At 42.2% G+C, this 26,895-nt stretch overlaps 1 protein-coding gene across 1 annotated transcript in view; it reads left to right on the top strand.

The window, feature by feature from the left end:
• Window positions 1-26,895, top strand: part of PDE11A (phosphodiesterase 11A) — an 815,296-nt gene that overhangs the window by 133,851 nt on the left and 654,550 nt on the right. Inside the window, exon 2 of the mRNA XM_029605882.1 lies at window positions 3,009-3,167. Coding sequence (XP_029461742.1) covers window positions 3,009-3,167 — 159 coding nt within the window. The remainder of the gene's footprint in view (window positions 1-3,008; window positions 3,168-26,895) is intronic.

The raw sequence follows: 26,895 nt of genomic DNA, 5'->3' as shown, positions 1-26,895 counted from the left end.
AACACAGACATATTTTGAGAATTGTGTAGTGAATGTTTGAAAAAGAAATACACAAGGATTAAAAATCTAGTGATATACCAGCATTGTAACACACCCTGACCCCACTGGAGAACTACTCCTGCCTGCCTGCTGTATTTGGTTCTTGGTAGACTGTAGTGAAGCTGCTCTCATTCTGTGCCTATGGAAAAATCCTTTCATGGATCAGGACCTTAAGCTTTAAGGATGAGCATGCATCTCTCAACTCTCAATTTGGTTTCCTTGCTAACTCCTTACTGCTCCGTGTAGCACAGAGGTCTAATATTTGTAGAATAAAGGTGTGTCCAGTTTTCCTGCTGCTGGTTAAGCCAGTCACACTTTTTTTTAGTTTTCAAAGAGCTGCTGAGCAGATAAGATAAGCGGTTAATTTCAGCACTTTATGTTCTGGAGAATTTTCAGCCAAACCTAATTGGCTGTAGTTTCTCAACAGAAAGTTTCCCTAAACCTAGCCGCTCATAATTTCACCAGCTAGATTGAGGGCTGCTGTTTGTGTGGCTGGGGTTGCTCGCCTAAACTTGGCTGGCTAGCACTGAATATTTGACAGGGTTTTAAATCCAGAATGATGCATTTAGACTCTTAGGGGGGCAAGTGTGAAATCCCATGTGAAGCTTGCAGGCCCACAGAGTTTCCCTTTGAAAATGCAAGGGGCTGGCTGTGTTGGCCGATGTGTTAGCAGCCATGGGCTTTGCACCCAATTTGCAGCAGGGACAAAGGCAGTTGCTTAAAGCACAGGCAACGATTTCCGAATGAAATCCCTGTGTGTTGTCAGATGGCTTCACCCTCCCTCTGCCTCCATCTCCACCCCATTTTCAGCATAAGTAGAAAGTGCTTGTCCTGTCAAACAGTGCGGGCGCTTTTACCTGCAGAGGGGGGAGGACAATTTTCAGCCACCCCATTTTACCTTGGTAACTACTTTAGTTACCCGGGTAAAATCATTTGAAATTGTCAAGAATTTTAGTGTTTGCCGCGCTGTTGTTGATTGTGCAACTGTCACTGTTTGTTCCATGCCTTAAGTGCTTTTAATGGTAGGGCATGTTATAAAATAGTTATGTTATGCTGCATAAGTCATGAGCCTTCCCTGTAGCCACCCTTTTTATGCCTATCTATACTTGCTCATCTTGTGAACTTAATAAATTTAATTTAGCTGGTCAGAGGGAGGAAGATCTTAGAAAGAGCTACCTCACCAGCAAACTTCCAAAGGTAGCCAGTTAAACCTTTTGAAAATGGACCCAGTATTATTTATACTTACCAGTTTAGTTGGTAGTATGTACTGAGAATAATCATCAGTGAGAAATAAATTAAGGCTCTGCTTGGACTAGCAGATATTCCTTGACTAGAGAGGATTTGCATGCTGGAAGAAAATTTAGGAGCCTGTTTACTACTGTATGTTAACATTTTATGTATTTAAATACCTGGTGTTGATATGCAATAAAGGTAATGCAATTCAGGTATCCCCTGAATAATACACCAAAATATTAATGAGATGTGTTGCATGCAAATTAATGCAAAATAGCTCACCAGTATTAAAATAGGTTGCATTGTCATACTATTTTTGTACAGCATTTATTTATTTATTATTTTTATATACTGACATTTGATCTCAATTGAGATATCACACTGGTTTATGTTCAGGTACTGTAGGTATTTCCCTATCCCCAGAGGGCTTTCAATCTAAGTTTTTTGTACCTGAGGCAATGGAGGGTAAAGTGAGTTGCCCATGGTCACATGGAGTGACAGCAGGACTTGAACCCTGGTCTACTGGTTCATAGTCCACTGCTCTAACCACTAGGCTACTCCTCCTCCTCACATCTTAAAATGTGCTGTTAATTTTTCTTCCACGAGCATTGGCAGGCTAATATGCCTATCAGTGATTCTGCTCTGATTCTCTCCTCTCCAGATGTTGAAGCCTGATGACCCCCCCTACCCCTGAGATTACATAAGGAACATTGAGCCTAATGTTATCTCCCCCCAGATCATTTAAGGGGCTCTAAGTCCTAATGTTGGCCCCAGGGATCTCCTATCCCCTCCCCTGAGATTAAGTAGGGAGCTCCCAGCACAGATGACCCCCCTCTCATCTCCCACAAAGCTCTCCTTGTCTCTTCCACTTCTGCTCACTCCATTGCCAACCCAGAAAGTGCCTTTGGGCAGGAGCAATTCCTGTTCACTCCTGTTTCACTTGCTCCAAAAATGAAAATGGTGCCAGCTGATCTGTTATTCTCCTTTGCCCCACACATGCAGGCTAAAGGAGAGCACCAGGTCAGCCTGCACCATTTTCCTTGTGCGAAGGGATTGCTTTTCCCCCCCGAATACTCATTCTGCCTTTCTGTGCTGGTGGATAGAGCAGGCAAGGGTGAGGGGATTGGTCATTGTAGCTTGTAGCTCCTTTCTTGATCTTAAGGGTAGAGGGGAGGGAGAAGGATCTGGGAGCAGGACTGACACTGAGGATGAGAGCCCCTTATGTAATTGAGGTGGGGGAGGGGGGGGAGACCTGGGGAGGTTGTCAAGGGAGTTTGAAGCCCCAATCATGATCTCAGGGTGAGGGAGGCGGGAACTAGGATATCAGGGCTTGGCGACCTTGCCATAACCTTGTGGGACAGGCTGATAAGTGGGGGTCATTGGGCCACAGATGAACCTTTAATCACCTAAGGTGGGAGGGTGACTGGCATTGTTGCAGCTGCTAATGCAACTGTCTTACCACCGCAATTAGCATATGTGTATTACCTGCGGCAGTAAAATTGCTGTATTTACTAAAACTCTTTAGTGAATGCCACATTGAATGGACTACACTATTGTATGCTAAAAATAGGCATTAACACATGTTTTTAATGTGCTTTAGTAAATAGGGCCTTTTAATCAGCTAATCTCAGTTTTTTCAGTGACTAGGCCTCTTCTATCCAGGGGAAAATCTAAATTAGGCTTCATTTTTTAATATTGTTAATCTATTTATTTATTATTTATTTTTTGCTTTGCAGGACCGCCGATTCAGTGATGAAATTGATAAACTGACCGGATACAAGACAAAGTCCTTGCTGTGTATGCCCATACGAAACAGTGATGGTGAGGTTATTGGTGTGGCACAGGCTATAAATAAAACCCCTGGAGGTGCCCCATTCACAGAGGACGATGAAAAGGTAAAGATTAAGTTTCTTATGCTCTTCATTCCTCAAGTACTTGCAGTGATTGGCTCTATCTATATGCTATCTGTAGGTGATCAGGCGTAAATTGAAGAGTTGTGCAGTTTAGCTCTTCATGGAGCAATGTCTGTCTCACTTTTTCTTTTGATAAATATTGTTTCTTAAGAAACTGCATGATAGATGTCTTTCTAATGAGATATGACGACCGGATTGTAAGTAACATCAATCTTGAATTTCTTTCCAATGAGAGATGACAACAGAATTGTAAGTGATATCAATCTTAGACTCTTCCTGTACATATAATAGGTGTTGGACATTTTCCTACCATACATCTCCCTCTCTAATGGCTCTTTCTCCCTCTTTTTTTTTGTTCTTTCTCTTACTGTCGTGACTACTTTAGCCCAAATTGACTATATCATTTTCAATAATTGCAAAAAAAAAAAAAAGATCAAGAAGCAAAATACCCTACAAAATGTCTACAAAACCTAAATACAAAAAATGGGCAGATTAGCACTAAAAACAATTTTTAAAACCATAATGGGAAAACATGTTAAAACCAAAAATTACACTTCTTACATTGATTGCTTCATAGAAAATTATATATTGACTAGATCTTATTAAATAGAATATAAAACACAAGCAAATTTAAAAGAAAGTAAAAGAAACCATGTCTATAGGGTTTTCAGACAGGGAAAGTTATCACATACTTGTAATCATATATTTCTAGACAACATACATTTTTATATTGGTTTTCAAGATGACAATCATGCTAATCCTTCATGTACTGAAACATCTAACAAAAGAATATGCAAAAATACTTTTCTTATGATATCAATTCGTGAACACCATGAAACATAATTCCATTCTGCTGAAGTGTGTATCCGGGTCCCAAACTGGCAAAGAGACTTCGAAGTTGACGAGATATCTTTTCTTTTTTTTTTTTTTTTTTCATTCAGCTGCATTTGTACTCTGTTTAATAAGTGGCTTTTTTCAGCAAAAAATGGTCTTTTAATTGGACTAAGAAGTGTAATTTCGCCATATTTTCCTGCTGTGGCTGTCTGCCGTATTATTTTCAGACCTCGTTTTGCAGACCACTGCTTGTAGACATGGGCTCAGGTCACACTGACAAACCCTCTGAAACTTTTTCCAGCAAGTTGGAAGCGATGACTCCTCGTCTGCTATATAATGATCTAGGATTAATTAATACCTGTGCTGGCTGCGGTACAAGACTTTTTTTTATTTAACTTTTCTCTGTTTCACTGGGTAAGATCTAGTGTTCTTTCACATTTCATTATATATCTACTAATCTGAGCTCTAAGTAGAAAAGTAAAAACAAAAGCATAATCTGTAATGTTTGTCTTAGACCTCATACTGCCCTACATAAAATGCAATACATATGTGTTTGCAAAACAAATTTTAATTTATTAAAAAAAAAAATCTTTTCTAGTGAATTGGTAGTTAGTTTCTAATGCTGTCTTCAGGGTACAGACAGAACAGGTGCAGTGTGGGCAGTGATAATGTAGGACTTTCCTCCCTTTCTTATCAGAATACCTCAATCCTATTTTGGAGGAATCACCTCTAGGGATAAAAGGGTCACTCAGTTTCCTTGGCCATACAGTACTTGCCATCTCTTTTTAGACTATTACTAAGGGGCCAATTAATGCTAATTGCGATGGGGATTTTATAGATACGTGGACACCTCTCCAATGGGAAAAGAACTGAGAGCACAAATTCATTGTAACTTTCAAATAGCTCTGTCTTTCAAGTAAAGATATTTCAGATTTTTTTTAATATTTCTTCTTAGATTCTCATTAAGGATTTGAGCTCTTTTGCTACAGACACAAAGGATTTGAGTTACTAAATCTTTATTTCAATTCTTTGTCTATGGGGAAAAAAAAATTAGGGATATGCTGTCATTTTTTAATGACATGAAAACGTCAGTGATATCTGTTAAATAGTTTTGTTTCCTTTCCTGTCCAAAAAGACACACAAAAAAAAAAATATTGTTTTTGCCATTTGTCATTTTAGCATGCACCAAAACATTTTCTTGCATCCTAGAGCATTTCAGCATGTGGTCTTTGCAGAAATACACGCTGCAAATGATAGCGCAGATTGTACAATAAATAGCATGCACTAAAAATGAAATAGATGGAAAAAAATGAAACTCAATGAAATCAATGGAAAACACAAACCAAAAAACTGAAACAAAACAGAAGATTTTGGCCGTGCACAATCCTAGAAAAAAGTTTAGCGAATCAGGTTAGAATGGAAGAGAGAGCCTTGGTGAATCAGGCCAACTTGTTCTTTCTTGATGCTAGGAGTGGAGATTTGTTATTTCTCATCGCTTATGCAGAATTTGTTTATCGTAGCAGTTGTGCATTGTTCTGTACCATATGCAAAATGACAGGTGGAAAGAGAATAGAAAACGCAGAGTGCCATATCTGAAGATGAGCCTTAAAGAAAACAACATACATTTTCATATATCATTTCAGACCTTAACGTTCAAATTCACCTGCATTTAGTTTGAGTAACCGAGTGAAAGCAGCTGTCATAAAATCTTTAGCAAAATGCACAGCTGGCATGGGAACATAGAATGAGTCACTCGGAAATGTTGCCTTGTGCAGGGAGCAAAACAATCCTTCTTAGCTAATATGAAATTAGAAAGAGAAGACAGACAGATCATTCAGCAAAGATTTTCAGTACTGAAAGAAACATAGTCAGGATTTCTAGTGCTTCACAGATTTTATGGAGAGAGCTTTACATTTGTAATATAGTCAGCACAAGGCTAGACTCCTTACGTCAGAGAACCCAGCTTGCATACCTTCGGTGTGTGTAAAGAATGTTGTAAATGGTTCAGAATGAGTCTGTGGTCTCTTCTTCTAAATCTCTAAAAAAAAAAAAAGTCTCCTTTTCTCATACCATAAAAAAACTCTCAGCATTACTGTAGCTGCTTTTAGATATAGTTAAAGCCCAAACTATGAGAGATGTGTTCTGCGGCCATGGACGGCTGCGACCACGGCCCCCTACCTGACCCGGACCGGCAGGCCGCCGCCGGCAGCGTCGGGTAAGTCACGGGAAGCTGAGGCCTGTTGTTTCTGCGCGCCGGCGCGGATGTCTGCGATGGTTGCCAGGCTTGGGAGCCGTCCCTGCTCCCTCCTCGCAGCGTCAGGCGGCTTCCCCCGCGGGTCAGGAATTCAAGATGGCCGCTGCCATCCTTAGGCGCGAGGCCGTGCCTCCTTTCTGAATTTAAAGGGACCTCGTCCCTTTAAGTGCCTGCACCTGTTTCCAATGAGCCAGAGCAGAGGAAGTATATAAGGAGACTTCCTCTGCTCATTCCTTGACTTGGCAACAGCTTCCAGCGTTGTTCGAGTCTGCTTGCTTCAGTGAGTCTTCTTGTGCTTCGGATCCTTGCTTCCTGGTTCCTGTCTCGTCTCATTGATTCCTTGGTTCCTGACTTCGGATTGGCAAGCGGTGATTCCTGGTGTGTGACTTCAGATTGGCAAGCGGCGATCCCTTGGTGTGTGACCTCGGACTGGTAAGTGATGACCCTCTGGCACTTGACCTTGGACTTCTTCTGGACCATTGTCTCCAAGGGCCCACCTAAGTCCCAGCGGCCCAGGTCCCTACGGGCTCCTCCCGGGGGGGGACCTCGGGCTTCCAGAGGCGAAGACATAGTTGGCTTCTGCGATGTCTCGACTCTTCGCCTTCACCACAGTTGCCTCAGTCTCCAGTGCCGAGGTTCAGCCGGTTACATCTTCTGTCTTGCCTCGCCACCCGATGGGAGACCCTAAGGATCCTCCTAAGGTATACCATCCTCCCGTCGGCCCATGGGTTCACAACCCTGAGCATAACAAGAGAGATTTTAAAAGCCTTGCATGGGCGCACGTGTGCGTCAGTTTTAAAACATGCGCACACGTGTTTTAAAATCAGCTATCCGCGCGTACATGTGCTCACGATATCATAGTGACGTGTGCATGTACGTGCAAATGCAGTCTTGCTCTTGTAAATGGGGGGAATTTTACTAGACACGCGTTCTGATGCTGGAGCCCATTTTCCCAGTTCGTTCCCGGTTCATCCAGTTAACCAATCGGCCTTCCTAACTCCCCTTGTTACCTTTTACCCTTTAGGCCAGACACCCTAAATCTCACTAAGTAGCCTATATACTTTTTTATTTTACTACTTGCACACTACTTGCTCATAGCAGAAGTAAATTTACGCGGTAGGGGATCTCGGTGCGTGCCGGTGCACGTAAATATGTATGTGCAGAAATCATGCCTTGAACCGGTACGCCCATGCCCTGCCCAGACCACCCCGTAAATTTTTTAATGCACGCAACAGGCGATATGCGTGTTGTCGCGGGCCTTTTAAAATTTGCACGGCGCATGCGGGCCCGAGACACACGCGGATCTCCCAGTTTTGCCGCATGCAAGACTTTTTTAAAAAATCAACCAGTATGGGAGCAATGTTCAGTAGCTCCCATAGCTGTGAAGTATGCAAGTAGTTTTGGTAACCGTGGACCTTGGAGTTGTTTTATCAAAGGGAAACTACCTGGTAAGTTTCCCTATATACATGCTTATCTTATAGGCAGTTTTTAAAGTGCATTCATACGTTTGCACCTGTTATTTCTCTAAGTGGCCATGGAAGGGGAGGTAATGCAGCACCTTTTAAAATGCAATTTTACATACACATTTCCCCCAATCTAAGCACTTCTGCCAGGAACCCTGCATCCTTTGTAACCGGAGCACATTTTTTTAGCCTCTATGTAGGGACAATTTTCAACCAGGGCAACCTACCATTGAAAATTGACCACCCCAGACATGGGGAGATGGTGGTTTAATCTTGCTGCTTTGGCAGTAGTTATAATGTTTTTGTCTCCCCACTTGGGTTGGGTGGTAAGGCATTAACTTCCCTTAGAGTACTGGTTCTCAGTTTTGGCCAAAAGGTCAAGAAGGTCCATCTTCAAGTTATGGTTCAAACTTTACATTTGATATTAATCAGAAAGAACCTGAGAAGCAACGTGCATAGGGAAAGCTATAGACTAGGGGAGGCCAACTTCGTTCCTTGAGAGCCACAAACAGGCCAGATTTTCAGGATATCCATAATGAATGTGCATGAGACAGATTTGCATGCACGGCCTCTATTGTTTGCAAATCTGTCTCATGCACATTCATTGTGGATATCCTAAAAACCAGGCCTGTTTGTGGCTCTTGAGGACCAGAGTTGGCGGCCCCTGCTATAGATGACCTTTTAGAAGCAAATTTGTTGTCTCTGTTGTTCACATACCTCCAAGGGAACTAATTTGTGGACCTTTTTTAGCTTATGAATAGATTACCTTGTGCACAGGTCGCAGTGTAAAGTTCCTGATTAGTTTATATACAGGGAGGTGTAGGCACATCAAGAAGGCATTGCAGGTTACTCATGCCTGCAGTTTCCCCATCCCTGACCAAATATTAGCATTTGATTACAAATGAAGTAACTCTGTAAATTAACAAACATTACAAGTACAAAAGGTCCCAAGGAATTTATAATCTAACTTGATATGCATGCCACAAATAAGAGTCAAGGGAAGGGATATGGTGCAGGGAACAGTGAAGCATGGGCAAGCTGCTTTGCTGAGGGAGAGATAGGACGACAGATAAGGCAGGGCAGGTGGAGTGAGGTGGACCACAATGATAGGCAGAAGTCCAATTGTGATGACTGAGGGGAAAACTAAGAAGCATGGGGTTTTGGAGAGGCTTGATAGAAAAGAATTGATTCTTAAGGGAGACAAGTGTGATGAGAAAGGGAGCACTATACCACAAGAAGGCATTACTGGAGTTGAGGTGGCAGCACAGATGGACATGACAGTACAGGTACAGACAGGGGTGTAGCAGAAGTCGAGGGCCGAGATGCGAAGAAGTACAGGGTAGCTGGGTGCATTAATGAAGAGAAGGACTACAAGGTGACATGAAGAGAAAAGCATGGAAATAAAGGTCAATAAACAAAACAATTATCTAAAATGATGCCTTTTTACTGGACTTGAAAAGAAAAAGAAACTAAGCAGTATGACAGAGAAAAATATTGAGTATTCTAGAGGATTTCTGTTGACTACAGAAGATTAAGGACTCAATGTAACCCCCCCAAAAAATATATAAATCTTACTATAGTAGTAATTGCGTTCAGTTTGCTTATACCCCTTTTGTTTGTCATACAGTTTTCCTTCTGACACCTTAATACAGTAATTTTCCCCTGTTCAGCACCATTGCCACATTGGCACAATACCACTACTACTAAAGCTTCTAACATGGACATTGCCTGAATTTCTACCCATCTGCACATCTTATCTTCTCAGTGAGAGGTGAATTTTGCATTAGCCTTGGGCTTTCTGGCATGCATAAATATGTTATCTGTGTGGAAACCATTTCCATGGTGGTAGCAAAATGCCAGCATTTCTGAAGAGAAAATTATTGGTCTGTGGGCTGATCTGTGAGGGGATGAAATGCTCCAGGAGGACAGAGAATTCATTCTTCATTAAATTCATATGCAAAATAGGCCCTAAAAATGCAAATATGGACCACAGCTTCAAATAAGTGTCTTATGCAGGAGGTCAACTAATCAAAATAATTTCCCCTAAAGTAAAGAATTGTTCCCAGAGTTGGAGTATCCTACATTTTGCATGATATATTTTTGTAGGGTTGCCATGTCAACAGAAAGCACAGCAAAAAAAAAAAGAGACAATCCATGATATTTGAGTTACACTTTAGTATTTAATATATGGGGGACAGAAGCTCTGAGACTAGTCAGGAAAGAAATTCTGGATTGCCAAAAGGCAGATTCAAATGGTTTTTAAAGTACTATGTATGGGTTTCCATGGAAACCCCTGCAAGGGGTGGGGAGTGCTGTAGGAGACATCATACTGAATTTGCTTTGGGGTTGGCAGTATGGTGGCAGGCCCAGATACCAGTAAGGCAGCATCAGTGACACTCTGGTGCCTATAAAAATCTGGTGCCAGAGGCAGTTACCTATGTTTCCTTTGCCTAAATCCAGGCCTGCTGTTTGCTCCTAGAACTATGGGCAGAAGAGTGACCTTGTGTCCCGGTGAGGGCTGTTTTGATTTGATGTTCTGTGTGACAGAGTAGAAGAAGCAGAATTATTGCAGCTAGCTTTCGTATTTTCTCCAAAGCATAAAAATGTTTTGAAAGTGTCAAAATCTCTCCCATGGGAAGCAATGAGAGCTGAGTGATTGTTGTAGTACTCTAGCCAAACATTCTCACTAACCTGCAAAGAACAAATAAATTTGGATCTGAGGGCTCCCAGAGGTGAATAAAAGGAAGGCATGTACTGTATTTTGGTGAATGGGTATTTGTAGTCATGTTTGTGGATAAAAAGATGAATATTAATTGAGTAGCTTCCTGCCTGCTCCAAATATCTATTTCAGGTCATGATAAATAGTTTCTTTTTTTTGGACAAATATCACCTATTACAACAGTTGATATTTGGGTCTAAAAGATATTGAGAGAATCTAGCACTTCTTTATTTATTTTCCAGACCCAGGAAATTTTGATTTTCATTTTACTCTAGTGCTGACTAGGCTGTGCGGAATATGTATCATTTCTATCCCTTCTGCCATAGAAGGAGATATGGAATAAAGTTTTCTTCTTGTGTTTGCTTCTTCAGTTAGTCGCCCAAAGTGTAGATTTGTGGGGTGGTTGGATAGAGCTGATGAATGGTGCTCCTAGTGGATTGATGGGTAGAGTTGGCCTTTGATTGTTGCAGAGCATCAGCAGAGGTGAGATCTGATGAAACTACATGGCCTTCTGTATTGGCTGAGTGCATTGTGATTTTTCTTAAGTGACAGCATCTAGAATAACTAAGCAGTTTCATGGGTGCCTGTCCACAAACCTGTCTGTGAGCCTGGAGGATAAGTAGGAATGAATGCATGAACCCATGCAATGCTTCAAAACAAATAAAATATTTACAGCTATGCACTTTTCTTCTGCTCTGCTCTGAGGATTCTTCAGACTGTCTTGGCTTGTTATCCTTTTGTCTGACTTTTAGTTTGCTTCCTGCAATCTAGAGTTTGTGCATATGTTTCCCTATAAAGTAGCCAATTAGTGACATTGCAGGTACAGAGAATGCTCGTAATACAGTTTGTTCTGTTCTTTTGTTCTCATTGTCACCTGAATTTTAAAAGTTGTTTCCCTATCTTCTACTTCTAGCTTCTAAAAAGAAATGAGGATCTTTCTCACAGTTGATGAATTTGGCACAAGAAGGACAATCTTTATTCATGATACTTCATGTAATTAATCAGAGTTTTTAATTGTAATGGATCAAACAGTGGAGGATTTCTACCTTTATTGAAACAGGAGCTTGCATTGTGTTTCAATATGCCCACTGGGGCCAATTTTGATTAGCTTTGTACTAGCAAAATATACTTTGCAGCTAACTTTTTTTCTTTTCTGCTTTTTCTTTTTTTTTTTTTATCCTTCACCTGCTTGTTTCCTCTTGCTCCTTTGAACCAGGACTGGGAACTGGCATCACGAGTCTTCATTTGTAACTACCAGGAGATGTTTCCCCTCTGTTTTATCACCCCTTTATTTAATGTTGTCATTGCAGTGACAGCCCTTGGCTGGGGTTCCATGTCCCAGGGCTCCTTCTGGAATCCTGAAACCATGAGTTCTAAATGTAGCTGCCAGGTATTGCCACTGCACAATGACTATGACTCCCTCCCCTCAGGGCTGTGAGCTTGCCTCTGCAGTATTCTCTAACCTAGGAATAAAACCCAGGTCTCTCCTCATGGTGGCAAGCAGCACTGTCACTGAGCCACTGGACCTCCTCCCTGTACCTGATTCTCAGTGAGAAGCTACCTGGGTTAGTTTCTTAGGAAAATTAAGTGGCATGAAGTGCACGTGCTAACAGGGCTCTTGTACTTTGCACCTGCTAATAGTGGGGGCGGTAGGGGGAAAATGGGTATAAATAACATGCATACTTTTGAAAATGGTATGTATGCAGATTATTTTCCTTTCCTGAACTAAATACCTCCCCTCCAACTCCCCAGGAGCACTTCTTTTTTACCTGGCTAAAAGTATGCATGCTATAGAAGCCTGCACCTACTTTTGTCCAGTTAAAGAATGGCAATATTTTTAGCCAGGCCAGCTTCCCTGGGTAAGCTGTTTACCTGGGTAAATATTTTTTTTTTGGGTTGGCCTGGCTTTCATGGGAATGGTACAACATCACAACTGTTAATGTGGGTTTGATTTTGAAGGTCTCATTGAAAAAGGGTGTTGTTCCATGCTGTACCCACAGAAAATATCTCAACTGAAGCGGGGGGCTACACATTCAGCAATGCACTGACCCTGATTTAAAACAGGAGTACTTGCATATTTTAGAGACTTGCTTGCGGTTGGTTCATGGCTATTGTATGCTAGCAAAGCATTTGTGGGCTGATTTGGAATACTCTGTAAGCTCTGCTGCTCTTGAAGACAGACCATTCTCAGCGTGCACCTGATACTCTGGAAAAACCAACAACAATCAAAAGAAGCTTTAGTTGGGCTCTTACCTACAACAGAGTAATGCATTGCTTGCTCATTAACTGTGCCACAGAAGCTTTTGCAATTGTCTTTGAAAGTTGGTTTCTTATTAAATAAGGTGAATTATGTGCTTAAATGAATCATTCTCCAGTTGGGTGCACCTTGCGCTCTGACCCAGGGAGGGAAAGTGGCTGCCATTGAATGGCACTGAGGGTATGTCCCAGAGGGGTCGATCCTCCAGCCTGAGTCCTGCTGAGGGACTTCCAACCAGCTGGGGGGAGACCAGGAGAGGAGGGAAAGAGAATGGCAAAAAACTGTTGAGGGAGAGATAAGTAAGAAAAAGACTAAAATGAAAAGAATCATTCTTTAACAAATCAAATACATATATATATATGAGAAGTAATTGTGATTTATGTAACATTTTTAAACATTGTAAATTAAAATTTAATTGCTATTCACAGTAAAAAAATTTACATTTTGTTTTTTTCTTTACTGTTCAATATCTAACAATGTGCCAAACTATTATAATAAAATGCCAACAGCAAAAAGGTATATTTTAATATTAAAGTTTATTTCAAGGGACTGTATCTATTGTAGTTCTAAATTACTTTCATAGGTCACGTGGAGCTTGGGACTCAGACAAGGCGAGGACACTTGAAGACTCAGATGAGGCGAAGAAGCTTGGTACTTGGGAGTTCAGACGAGATGAGGACATGAGGAAACTTGGAACTCGGGTCAAACGAGGACATGAGGAGCTTGGAACGTAGACGTAAGACGCTCAGACATAGCTGAAGATCAGAGGTGGATTCTAGAGAGAGTCAGGTGAGGATCCAGATACTCCGATGAAGACTTGGAACTTGGGAAGACTCAGGCGAGAATGAGGACTCAGGTTACTCGGAGACTTAGACAGGTGCTGCCCTCAAGGCACCCTACAAAGCTGATGAGGGCTGGTCCCATCAGCTTTGTAGGGTGCCCTGTCCTATGGCGCGCCCTACACAACCTGAAGAGGCTGGTTGCGGACCACGCGGAGAGCGGAGCGAGCACAGGACTGAGGCTCAGGACAAGGAAGGAATCCGGGCAGTGCTCGAAGACAGATCCAATCGGAAGAGGGCTCTAGCCACCAAACTCAGACACCAGATAGGAATGGATTTACTCCCAGGAAGGTCAGCTGAAGATGAGGACTGGGGCGAGATGATGCTGAACCCGGAACTTGAGGATTGAAGGTACTTCAGGATTAAGACTCGGGACGTCAGGGCTGGAATGTAGGACATTGGAAATGAATGGACACGGTACCTCGGGACATCAGGAGATCAAGGTGTCTGAAACTCTAGGGCAACTGGACATCAGGGACATCCAGAGAGGAGGACCCCAGGGAAATCTGGGACATGACGAACGAAGACATCAGGAGGCTGAGACTGGACATCCGAAGACAAGGAGATGTCAGGACATCCGGAGATCGGGAGATGTCTGGACATGGAGAATTCAGGACATCTGGAGACACGGTGACATCAGGACATCTGAAGACAAGACATCTGGAGATCTGGAGACATCAGGACATCTGAAGACAGGAGGACGGGATCCATCAAGAGACCAGAACATGGAATGAAGACGACGAAGGTTCAGGAACCATGGATGAAGACGAAGGAGGACCAACGAGGAACAGAGTGCCTTGAAGAAGTGAAGAAGGATCATGGAGGACTCCTGGAATGAAGAGCTGGAACTGAAGATCCAGGAGAGGTCCGACTCCATGACCAACTCCATGCGAAGGCGAAGACTGACTGAAGGCTGAGCCCTTTTGTAGGGCTGAAGAGGAAACACCTCAATGACATCACAAGGAGGAGCCAGAAGGACTGGCCCTTTAAATAGGCTGAAGAGGCGAGGCTCCGCGCCTAAGGAAGAAGGCAGGACCTCAGACAGCAGCCATGCTGTGAAGAGGAGCTGAAGCAGGCCCGAGGCATCGGAGGTGGCTCCTGCCATGAAGAAAGAAGACTGAAGATGATGGCGGCTTCCAGGCCGCATGAAGAGGAGCTCCAGAACGGCCTCCAGGCCGTGGAAGAGGACGGGAATGACGGCGGCCTCCTGGTCGCATGGAGAAGAGCTTCAGGGCTGCCTCCAGGCTGCTGAAGAGGAAGGCTTCGGCGGCGGCCTCCAAGCCGCAAAGAGATGAAGGAGTCGGTGCCCAGGCTGCAGAAGAACAGTGGGATCGATGGTGGCCTCCAGGCTGCGAAGATAACAGCATCTGCGGCCTCCTGGCCGTGGGAAAGATGAAAGACATCGGCAGCTCTTGCTGCAACGAAGAGGGAACATCGGCGGCCTCCTGCCGTGAAAAGGAGGATTACGGTGGCTTCCAGGCCGCGAAGCTGAACGGTGGCTGCGATGGAGGAAAGGTGAGAGACTGCTTGTGGGCTTGTTCCCACAAGCAGAATCGTAACAATTGGTTCTTTTATTTAATATTTATCTAGCACCATCTGGCAAACTTTTGGCTGGCCTCTGTGAAGGCTTCCATCTGCATGCTGATGACATACAGTTTTATATTCCACTGGCTTCTTCCTGATCTGAAACAACAGCTCTGATTTCTTTCTGTATAATTACTATCAGGTGCTGGTTGATGCATAATGAAGTAGCCCTGAATTTGTCAAAAACTGAGATTGAAGTAATCCAGTACAGAGAGTCTCTTTCAGTTCCCCCTAGCATTAAAATTGAGGACATTGAATTAAAATTTGTTCCTCATGCTAGAAGCTTAGGCCTAATAATTGATTCCTAACTTTCGCTCATTCCACAAGCAATATCTGTAGTTAAATCTGGGTTTTATAAATTGCATCATCCTAAACGTTTACTACAACCTGCAGACTTTCCTTTAGTTGTGCAAACCATCGTACTCCCTGTGTTGGACTGCTGCAATGCAGTTTACCTCGGTTTGCCAATAAAAAAACAAAAGTTTTACAACTTTTGCAAAATGCTGCGGCCTGGTTGATTTTTGGCTGCGGCATGAAAAACCACATAACTCCTAAACTTGCTGAACTCCTCTGGCTTCCTGTCCAGTGGAGGATTAAGTACAAAACAGCATTTTTGGTGCATAACTTATTAACCTTAGATGCCTTTCCATGGATTAATGCATTACCTCAGATATACAGGCCTACAAAATCTTTGCGTTCTTCACAGCAGGTTTGATTGGACGTTCAATCAGTGCAGCACGCTTGGAAAGTTGACACCAGGGTGGAAGCATTTTCAGTGGCTGTGCCAGCTCTCTAGAATTCCTTACTCATGGAACTACAAATGATGGACTGCACTAGGTCATTTAAGAGCATGTTAAAGACATTTTTTTTCCTATAGGCGTTTTTGTAAATGACTGATTTTCCTTTTAAAGACTAGATGGCTATATCCTGGAACATGTTGTGTATTTTTTTTTATTCTTTGTTATTGTCTTGGCTTGATTTATTTATGTGTGTTTTTATATACTCTGCTTAGGACCTTGGCTTAGGCAGGATATAAATAAATGAGAAAAAAAGCATTACTAATACAAGTGTACCAGTTCTAAGCAACTATTCTGTATTGTAAGGAGAGAGAGAAGATTAACAAGTACGAAGAGATGTAATCAGAGACCAAGAAAATATGGCCTAAAGATACTGAAACAGTCTCACTTGTTTTTGCTTCACTCATCTCATTAAAAAGTATTTCATTTCTCCTGTATATATTACTCTCTATAGGACGAAGTTCTTTGGTACAATGCAAGTATTAAGAAGAGCGCTAACAATATGTGGCAGACCCTCCCAGTCTGGCCACTAGATGCCACTATCCCTGTCCTTAACACGTTTTACATGGAAGCCACCCATACCCTTCAGTCCCTCCCCTCTGGAGGCTCTGGATTGGATTTTTCAGTGCTATTTTAGTATTTAGCTCAGCCATGTTAACACTCGGGGGGGGGGGGGGGGGGGGGGGGGGGGGGGGGGGGGGGGGGGGGGGGGGGGGGGGGTGTTAGTTGGAGGAAGCAGTCAGAGACTTTAAGGATGTAATTTTTCTACACTCTGGTAGGGCCTTCTGGCCTTGCCTTAAGGAGTTTTTTTTCAGAGGGGATAGTTCATTGTGCACGCCCTGCCAGAGGGTCATCCTTACTTTAAGTTACAGAGAGATAGATGGTTGAGCCTGATACCCTTTAGGGGCAAAAGGGCTCTCACCATGGGACCAAAGATCTGTGAGCCTACTCTAATCCCTAGGTAGGCAAGCACCAGTGATGGATCCTGCTGTGAGAGATTTTGAAGGCTAGAAGAGTCTTATTTTTGGAAGGAACTGTGCTCAATCTGTTTCTCTGGGGAAAGTCATCCCCGCTGGCTGTACAGTGGGGAGGTTTTGGGATGTCCCTTGCCCACTGGGATTGCAGTACTGTGGTAAAGCCTGATCCTGCTGATTTATCCCTAAAAGAAATCCTCAGGAAAACAAAACAATCAAGGACAAAGGAACAACTGAAATAAAGGAAGGAAAAACTTGATTCAGGAGATCCCATCTGGATTTCTACCCATCAAGGGACCAGGACAGGCTGGGTGTCTGAGGAAGGAAGATGACTAAAGGTAGGATTTTTGCAAATCAGAGGGGACCTTATCATTAGGACTCCAACGGAACAGCCACTGGAAGAATATGCACATTAAAAATCACCATGGACTCTACCCAGATGTCTGTAAAAAAAAAGGACACTTACCTATCCATAAGAGAATCCTGTACCAACAGTCAGATGCAAGCTCAATTTTGGACAATGGACTTTATTTAACTTTATGAATCAGTAAACTATTATTCTACATCCAGTCCTGGTCCTGTCTAATTACTACTGCATCTCACCTCAAGGGAAGCACTTACACTTCACAGATATATACACTGGCGACCTTTTTTCATTGTCTGGGCCATTAAGCGAGAGCTTCCCCTTGTAGAAAGAATTCTTCCCAGGGATAGAGAGTCAGCGTGGGATGTGAAATGCTAGCTGGGGTAGCCCCAAATAGAAATTAGTTATGTGCTCTGAAGGGAATTACCAATTCCTAAAAAAAAAAAAAAAGTTACAAGTACATTTGGGAGATTGAGATAATACCCAGTATATCCAGGCTTAAAAGTGAAGTTCCTTCTTGTCAATGTATGTGCAAGACAAGCCAAACATACATCCTGTACCTCCAGCTCTGAACACATATATAATATATCCACAGAAATCCCCTTACAAACACATGCACTCTTCCAACAATAGAGGCAGAGGAGGATTTTTTTCTGTACACCTCACCATACAAAAAAATTTTTCAAATTCTGGCATCTTTTAAGCAACAGTAACACAAACGCCCTCTACTATCAGGCACATTGTGAAATACTACAAAATTCTGCAAAACATAAATAAAACCCAACACATGTTAAGCATAGCATAGCAGCAGTAACTCGCAGGACTCCAACAGCAATAACTCTACCTATGAAAAGGCAGCATTGCAAATATTACACCGGGCCCTAGAACAACAATACATCTGCTGTTGGGAAATCAAAATGAACAAAACTGCTGTAGATCCCTACATGCTAGCAAAACAGAGACAGACCTTTACCAAATACAGAATAGTTGACCACATAAGAAATGCCATGTTGGGTTAGACTAATGTCCATCGAGCCCAGCATCGTATAGCCGACAGTGGCCAATACAAGTACCCCAGTGGATCCACAAATTACACATGTGCAGACACAAATTGAAATGGAAACCCCAATAAGCCAGACACTGTATGGCTGAGGTGGCCAATTCTAGTTGTCGAGGGCCGCAAGCCAGTTGGGGTTTCAGGATGTCTCTGATGAGAGAGATTTACATGCACACTGCTTCATGCATATTCATTAGGGCTATCTTGAAAACCCGATTGGTTTGAAGCCCTTGAGGACTGGAGTTGTCCATCCATGCTGTATGCAGTGCAAAACTGGAAAAGTAAAAATAGAAATACAGTCCATCCATGCTGTATGCAGTGCAAAACTGGAAAAGTAAAAATAGAAATACATTTCCTCCCTTGCTTGAGCCAAGACCCCATCATCATTCTTATGGTGGGTAGAGAGTTTTATATGGGGACTACAGAGCTCCTTTCATTATTCTTATGTGGGGATGTTTTGTTACATAACACCCTCATGAACAACATGGGGGAACAGTAGCCCCAAAATAACACCACTCACCCCACTTATTTGGTACTTTGCTCCCCTCCCCACTTTTTACCCAGGACCAGCGATCTAGCAATGCTTGAAGAATGTTCTGGCAGCTAAGATTTAATGCTAAAAAAAAATGCAGCGTCATGCATTTGGGATGCAAAAATCAAAAGGAGTGGCACTGTATGGGGATGAAATTCTTCTTAGCATGAAAGAGAGGGGTCTGGGGGTGATATTATCGGATGATCTTAAGGTGGCCAAAGAGGTGGATAAAGTGACAGCAAAGTTAGAAGGATGCTTGGCTACATAGGAAGAAAAATGTTCAGCAGAAAAAAGGAAGTGATATCGCCTCTGTATTGGTCCCTGGTAAGACCTCATATGGAATATTGTGTACAGTTCTGGAGACTGCCTCTTCAGATGAATATAAACTGTTTGGAATCAGAGAGTGGCTATTAGAATGGTCAATAGTCTTCATTCTAAAGCATATAGGGACAGCCTTAAAGATCTAAACATTTATACCTTTGAGGAAAGGTGGGATAGGGGAGGTATGATAGAGACAAAATACCTCCAAGGTTTCCATGTGCAGGTGGTAAGCCTCTTTCAAAGGAAAGGAGACTCTAGAATGAAGATGAAATAGGGTAGACTCAGGAGTACTCCAAGGATATATTTCTTTACAGATAGGTTGGTGGATGCATGGAAGAGCCTCCTGGTGGAGGTGGTGGAGACAAGGACAGAGGATCTCTGAGGGAGTAGTAGGCATTGTAAAGCTGAATATTAGTCTGGATGGGCATACTAGATAGGCCATAATGGTCTCTTTTTACTGTCATGTTTCTATGTTTCTAATATCTTCTCAACCCCTTGATTTATGGTGATGCATTTTTGCAATTTTGTGCTTTCAAATTAGCTAAAATTTGGCATTTTAAAATTAGCTAAAATTTCTGCGTTCTTTGATGTGACTTTTCAACCAAACACTTCTATTAATGATACCATTGAAATAAGGTGGGAGAAGTCAGCCTCCTGCCCTATATACAACCTTCTGCCCTATATACAGGCCCCGCAGCAGTTCCTAACCTCAACAACAGGTTTTCTGCAGTGCTTTGCAAACTTCTATAGACTACTCCTCCTTAGCAGCTCCTCTCACAGCCCTAACCAAAAAAGAATCAGATTCCAAGAACTGGACCCAGGATGCCATCCAGGCTTTTCAACACCTCAAGAAGGAGTTCATCCTTAACCCGTGCTTTTGCCATCCAGATCTGCCCGAGCCATTCATCTTGGAGGTAGATGCATCTACCCTCAGGGTAGGTGCTGTCCTCCTACAGCATAACCAAAATGGCATACTCTTGACGTGCTCCTACTTTTCAAAAAAATTTCTTCAGCAGAAAAGAAATGCACCATTGGGGACCGCAAGCTATTAGCAGTCAAGTTAGCCCTGGAAGAATGGAAACACCGGTTAGAAGGAGCCAAGCACCCAGATTCCATCTATATGGATCACCTAAACCTTGAGCATCCGGCCCAAGCACAGAGATTAAATCCCAGACAAGCCTGCTGATCATTGTTTTTTAATCAATTTGACTTTGAGTTGCGGTATCGACCCACTGAAAAGAACCTTGAAGCTGAAGCTCTATCCTGTTCTTTTGATACTGAGGGGACCCTGGAATCTCCTCAGCATATCATTGATCCAGCTAAAATAGTGGTTGCAACCACATTCACAGTTCCTCCGGGTAAGACTATGGTGTCCCGGCACCTACGTTGAAAGTCCTACAATGGACTCATGACACCTGCCTGTCTGGTCATCCTGGCATTACTCAGACGTTGGAATTAATTGGGTGATCAGGATGATATAGGAGACAATTTACTTATACCAACTGATTCCTGTGGACTTGAAGTTCTTTACAAGCAAACTATGACTACACTTATCCTTCTGGAGTTTATAAGCTAAGTACTCAGTCTTAAAAACGTAGTAAAGCAGATATAATTTGCAGCTAAAAAATTTTTTCTCAAAAAAAATATACTTGGGAATCTCAGTAACAGGTGTTATCCTGGACTGATGATAATAAATAACTTGGCACATTTTCAGTTTAAAAATTAAGACATCCAAATAAGTGCCTTTTTGCATGAGGTCACCTTAACCAGGCATTTAATATTATTTAACAGTGATTTGCATTCTTCATTCAAGTGAAATCTTTGTATATACTATGGAATTAATTGCGTGACACTATTGGTGGCCTCAGATGAAGACAGATGTTAAGGATTACGTTGAGTCCTGCCCTACCTGTGCCATGAGTAAAAGTGTGAGAGCGCAGCGGCTGTACACATGCATGGTATAAAAAATATCAGGTTAAAAAAATCATAGTGTGCTGGCACATGGGCATAATATAGTAATGGAGAGCAGCATGTTGGCTTGTTAAGGCAGACTGTCGCCATGGATATAGATGCTGAGTCCCAACTACCACGCATTGAGCTGAAAATAAACAGGCAGCAGAACTGGCCAACATTCACTAAATCCCAGGGCACTGGTTGGCTTAAAGGAATTGATGCAGGTTCCAAAGTCTTTCACCTCTAAGTCACTGGTTCATATCTAGGTTGCTAGTGGGGACTGGAAGTAGTTATTACCATCTGAAAAATTGCTCGGTGGCTTAGTGGTTATCCACAAAACTGAAACCTCCAGTACAGTTCATTACTAATTGGCACTGCTGGTGGTAATCTCAGCAGAAAGGTCAAAGACTGCACAGACATGGAAACTGAATTACTGCTTAATTTAATTAAAAGTTTTTATATACCGAGGTGTAGCTGGCAGCCTTCACTCCGGTTTATAAGTAATCTGTAGAGTTGGTTCCTACAGAAGAGGAATAAAGAACATTGGAAGATCAGTGAAAAGAAACTTGCTGTTCTGAGGATGTAACTGGGAGGAGTTGAGTTAGCCAGATAAGTTATCTAGCTAACTTTAAGATAGCTGGATATATTCAGCTGCACTGTTGAATATATGGGCTAAGTTAGCCAGATAAGTTAACTAGATGAGCTGCACAGTATGGTTTTTTTTTTTTTTTTTTACTTTATAAAAATGTAGTTCTTGTCTGACATTTTTGTATCCAGTTAATTTATTTGGTTCTTTATTAGAGGAAACAGAATATTTATGTGGACAAGAGAAAAAAAGTAACTGTAGTTGGTGGGCCACCCATGCCCCTGAAGATGCCCCCTGGAAGAGAGATTGACAGTCACTAGCATAGGACCAGTCATCCAGAAACCCACTGCTTCAGAGACCACTGCACAGGAACCTGGAACAAAGCTAAGTGTGCACACCCCTCAGGCCACACATACATTAAATCTGGCAGGTCTAGTACAGTCTGAGCAATGTGTGATCGAATAAAGTGACCTGTCCAGTCCTTCTCCTGTGATTAGGGAGGGAAAGCAGGGATAAAAATTTGGAAATGTCCTGTGAGGGTTGTTGGTCCAAAAAGAAACCTCTGCAATAAATAAACATTTAGGTAAAAATTTTAACAGTTTATTATACTAGGAAAACAAAAAAAAGTTTTTTAAACCATCTGCCAATAAATATAATGACACTAAACATGCAAAAATTGGTTTGAATGGAACAGATATATACTAAGAAAAAACTCTATATCCAAAGTCATAAAGAAATAACTTTTTAAAAAAAATCTTGTTATTAATCATTTGTAACATAGCAAAATATTTCACCATTTCAATAATCATAACTATGACTATAAAAATACAAATATAAGCCACCATCACATTAAATAAACAGAAGAATCTATTGGAAACTAACAAAAATATACTAAATAAATTGAACAGAAATTCAAAGGATTATACAGAAATGCTGGTAAGAGCTCCAAACCATCCCTATTAAAATAAAAATCATATAGACAAACCAAAGGTGGCTGCATTTTGGAACGGCAAAAAGTGCCCCTCCAGAACAGCCCTGTTGCAGCCACCACCTCACCTTGCCTGCAAAGACATGAGAAACGCCGGGGCAGGAAATCAAGAACCCATTGTGTTCCCACCCCCTGGGGGCAGAAGAAAAGAGATGAAGGCAGTGGCCTTTGCTGCATGCCTGCAGAGCTCCCACCCCCTGCAGTTAGGAAATAAAGGACCTTAGCAGTGCCATTGTAGTCATGCTCCTGCAGGGCCCATCCCTCACCCCCCATGGGCAGAAGGATGGAAAGGCGGTGGTGGCATGCTTTTGTGGAGAGAGAGAGTGAATGAAGGGTAGGGGGGCTTCGCTGAGCTGATTGAAAAGGAAGCTTTCACTTACCCTGCTCTCCCTTCCCCTTCACACAGCTCTGTTTCCCTTCCTTTCTCTTCTCACTAAGAAGGAGAGGGGAGCTGGAGGGAAGGGGAAGGGGGTGAGTCAAAGAGCAGGAGGAGAAAGGAATGGAGTTGGGAGTGAGAGGGAAGGGAGGAGTGTGAGTGAAGAGAGGGGAGGGAGGGGAGGGAGGGAGGAAGTGTAAATGAGAGAAGAGGGAAGGAAGGAGGAGGTGTGAGGGAGGAGAGGGGAAGGGAGGAGGTGTGGGAGAGGGGAGGGAAGTGAGGGGAGAGAAAGCTAGGGGTAAGAGGGGAGGAAGGTGTTATTGATGTACTCAGTGTTCTCTAATACTTATGAATGTTAATGTCATGAACCATGGTGTACTAGTGATTTTCACTTGGATTGACGGTATACAAGACCTCTACATAAATAAATAAATAAACATATGAGAGAGTGCAACTATGTGTGTGAGAGAGAATGAACATGTGTTAGTGTTTGTCTATGAGGGAGTGAGTGCAAAGTTTTGTGTGCAGCTCCCCTCCTGCCATTAATTCACCACAATCTCAGGATTACTGGAAATCAAAAGTTCCAAGCCACTGTCTTCTTATATGATATATCTGCTCTTTTTAAAAATATTGTATTGTTTTTTTTCTTTTTTCTTTTACTATTATTTCTTAGGTTTCCTTGACTGTAAAAACTGTAATTGTAACCTCTCTGTATTTCAATATCAAGTTGTATTCTTGTTATAAATATGTAAAATGCATAAAGAGAAAATAAAAAAATATATATTTTATTGTATTTTGGGAAATTTTTTAGATATTTTCAGTTTAATTATTGAATGTTCTATTTGTCAGTTATCTTGAAATATTCTTTTTTCAGCATATTTTTACTATTATTATTGTTTATATTTCTTGATTGTATAATTTGTTTTATGAAGAATGGTGATTTTCTGTTTTTTCATTGTTGCACTACATTCAGAGACTGGCTATCACGGTTTCCAGTTCAGCCTATTTGTAATTTATGGTCTCTTTATACTGTATTTAATGAGGATCTGCTTTTTTCTGCTTTTGTGACTGAAGTATGGTATTGTGCTAGAATGTAGTCTCTGTGAATGAGTCTATAGCAACCTGGCTTTTTCTGTTTTCCTAATAGGAAGTGTTTTAAGGCCTCATGTATTATTTGCAGTATTGCTTTTTCATAGGTAGGGTTGTTACTGTTTGGGTGCTGGCAGTTAGAGCTATTTTGATATGAGAGGCTTACTATATTGTAATTTGTAATTCAGTTTACTTTTGGCTTTCTGAGGACCAAGTTTGCTCCTAACACACTTCACAATACACTTAATACTACATGGGTTCACTGAAAAGTGAAATTAAAGTAATTAATTCAGAAACAATTGACAACAAATCCAAAATACTAAGAAGGAAAACTCCTGACTCCAAGCAATTTATTGATACCTTGCAACCTATGCCACATGATTCTCCAGCTGACAATATTATTGATGCTCTTCAAGAATGGAATAACTCCATTACAAGTGTAATGGACACTATTGCTTCAGAAAAACTTGTGCATATTCGTAGAAACAATAATATCGTCCTGGTTTATATCTCACCTAAGACATATGAAAGGATATTAAGGCACCATGAATGTCAATTGTGCAAGAATCTGTTGCTAACTTGTAAGTATCCCTTTATGGCATATTTGTCCAAATATAGGAAACAGATTGACAGAGCCAAAAAAGATTATTTTTCCACAAAACTTCAAGTTCCTAATGGTAATCCATCCGCCTTGTTCAACATAGTAAAATCATTAACATCAACAAAAATACATGTTTCTAATCACATTAGAGATGATTTCTGTGAAAACTTAGTCACCATTTTTGAGACTAAAATTCTAAATATATCAAAAGAACTAGCTCACTTTCCGGTGCCTAAAATTAATATAAATGTTCCTTCATATTCATGGCAATCTTTTTCTACTGTAGGCTCCTTAACTATCAAAATTTTTTTAACAAATATGAAGACATCATCAAGTCCACTGAATACTTCCCTTACTAGTTTGTTAAAATTGGTTTGTAACAACATTTCCTTATATTTAGCCGATATTTTAAATTTATCTCTTCAATTAGGTATATACCCTGGCTCTCTAAAACAAGTGATTATTTCTCCCATACCCAAAAATAAGTCAGCGGATCCTTTAGATCTTACAAATTATAGACTTATTGCTTCTCTTACAACCATGGTGAAAAATCATAGAATCAGTTGTATTATTTCAGCTCACTGAATACTTAAATGAAAATTCTATACTTGATCAAAATCAACATGGCTTAGATAAGGGCACAGCACTGAAACACTGCTATTATCATCTTCAGACACTATTTTAAGAGGTTCTGATATAAACAATGATTACATTCTAGTACTATTGGATATTTCCACAGCCTTTGACACCTTAGACCATTACATTTTGTTAACCAGACTGGAAGCTATAGGCATCATTGGTACAGTTCTACTATGGTTCACCTCTTTTCTCCCTAATAGTTCACAAAAAATCAGAACCTGACCACTGATGACTTGGCAATGAGTTCCCTCATTGCTGATTGTTAGTGTTCGTGGTAGTTGTGGGTGGATCCTTGGGCCGGTGGCAGATGACCACGCCCCCGGGGGAAGATCTCGAGAGGGCTCAGAGTATGGAGACAGACACACACTAGTTCTTTTATTAAACAGTATATAGAACCACCAGAGGTGGCAGTAGTGAGCTGGAAGTGCCCGGCTGGGCTGTAGTCCCTCAGATACTGGAACAATGATCCTGAGCTGTAGAGAAACTGAATATAGTGAGTAGGCAGGGTATGCAGAGTTCAGGAGCAGAACCTTGATGGTAACACTCACACAATAGTCTCTTAGAAGCAGTCCAGGAGCTGGAAGGAAGTAGGCCCTCGAAGTGCAAGAACCTGGTTCCAGGGAACATTCTGAGAGAGAAATGGTAACTCACTGGTGTTGTAGGCAGCGATGACTTCCTGGCAGAAGTGGTATTCAGTAGCAAGTCCGGGAACGTGGGCCCTCGAGGAGCAAGTACCGATTCCAGACTGCGATCTGAAAAGCAAAGAGAAAGCGAGGCCCCCGAGGAGCAGGTACCCCTGGTAAGTCCGAGGAGGCAGAGTAGCAAGGTATGCGGAGAGCGAATCCCATCCGCCGATACCTGGAGGAAAGCCCTTATCCTAGTCCCTTTGCTAACTCGATTAGAGAGCGATTTCAGAGACCTTAAATATCCAGTGGAGATGACATCACCTCAAGGGGACGCCTCTGAGGTTCGCGCCACTGCTGGTACTTGAGACGGGGCCGGGGCCGCGCCACACACGCGCCCTTAGGCTGCTGGGAAACATGGCGGAGTGTGGTGTCTAGCTGGTCCAGGGACGCCGGAGGAGAATGGCACGATGATGCTGCGGCAGCCAAACTTCCAACAGGCAAAGAGGGAGTCACCAAAGAGGTAAGGTGGGCGTAGTGGAGACGTCGGGCAGACTACGGACTTCTGTTCCAGCTTCTACTCTGGCAAAACACCCTCTGGGTATCCGCTCCTTCAGGGCCCTTCCTTGTCTATGGCTATCCGCTCTTTGAGGACCTTCTGCCTTGGGCTACCTTGCATCCCAGGACTACTGCTGGAATGTGCCTTGCTGTGAGTACTCTGAATCCTTGGATTACTTCCTACCTCCGGTGTACCCCCGTGCTGCGGGCCACTACCGCATTCACCTTCATAGGACCTCCTAAGAGCACCTCATCTTGTGGACATCCTTCATACCATCATCTATGGGAATCCTTTGGGATAC

Source organism: Rhinatrema bivittatum, chromosome 6, assembly GCF_901001135.1.
Source record: "Rhinatrema bivittatum chromosome 6, aRhiBiv1.1, whole genome shotgun sequence".
NCBI lineage: Eukaryota > Metazoa > Chordata > Amphibia > Gymnophiona > Rhinatrematidae > Rhinatrema > Rhinatrema bivittatum.
Note: the sequence above shows the minus strand (reverse complement) of the source record. Positions and strands in the feature narration are given on the sequence as shown.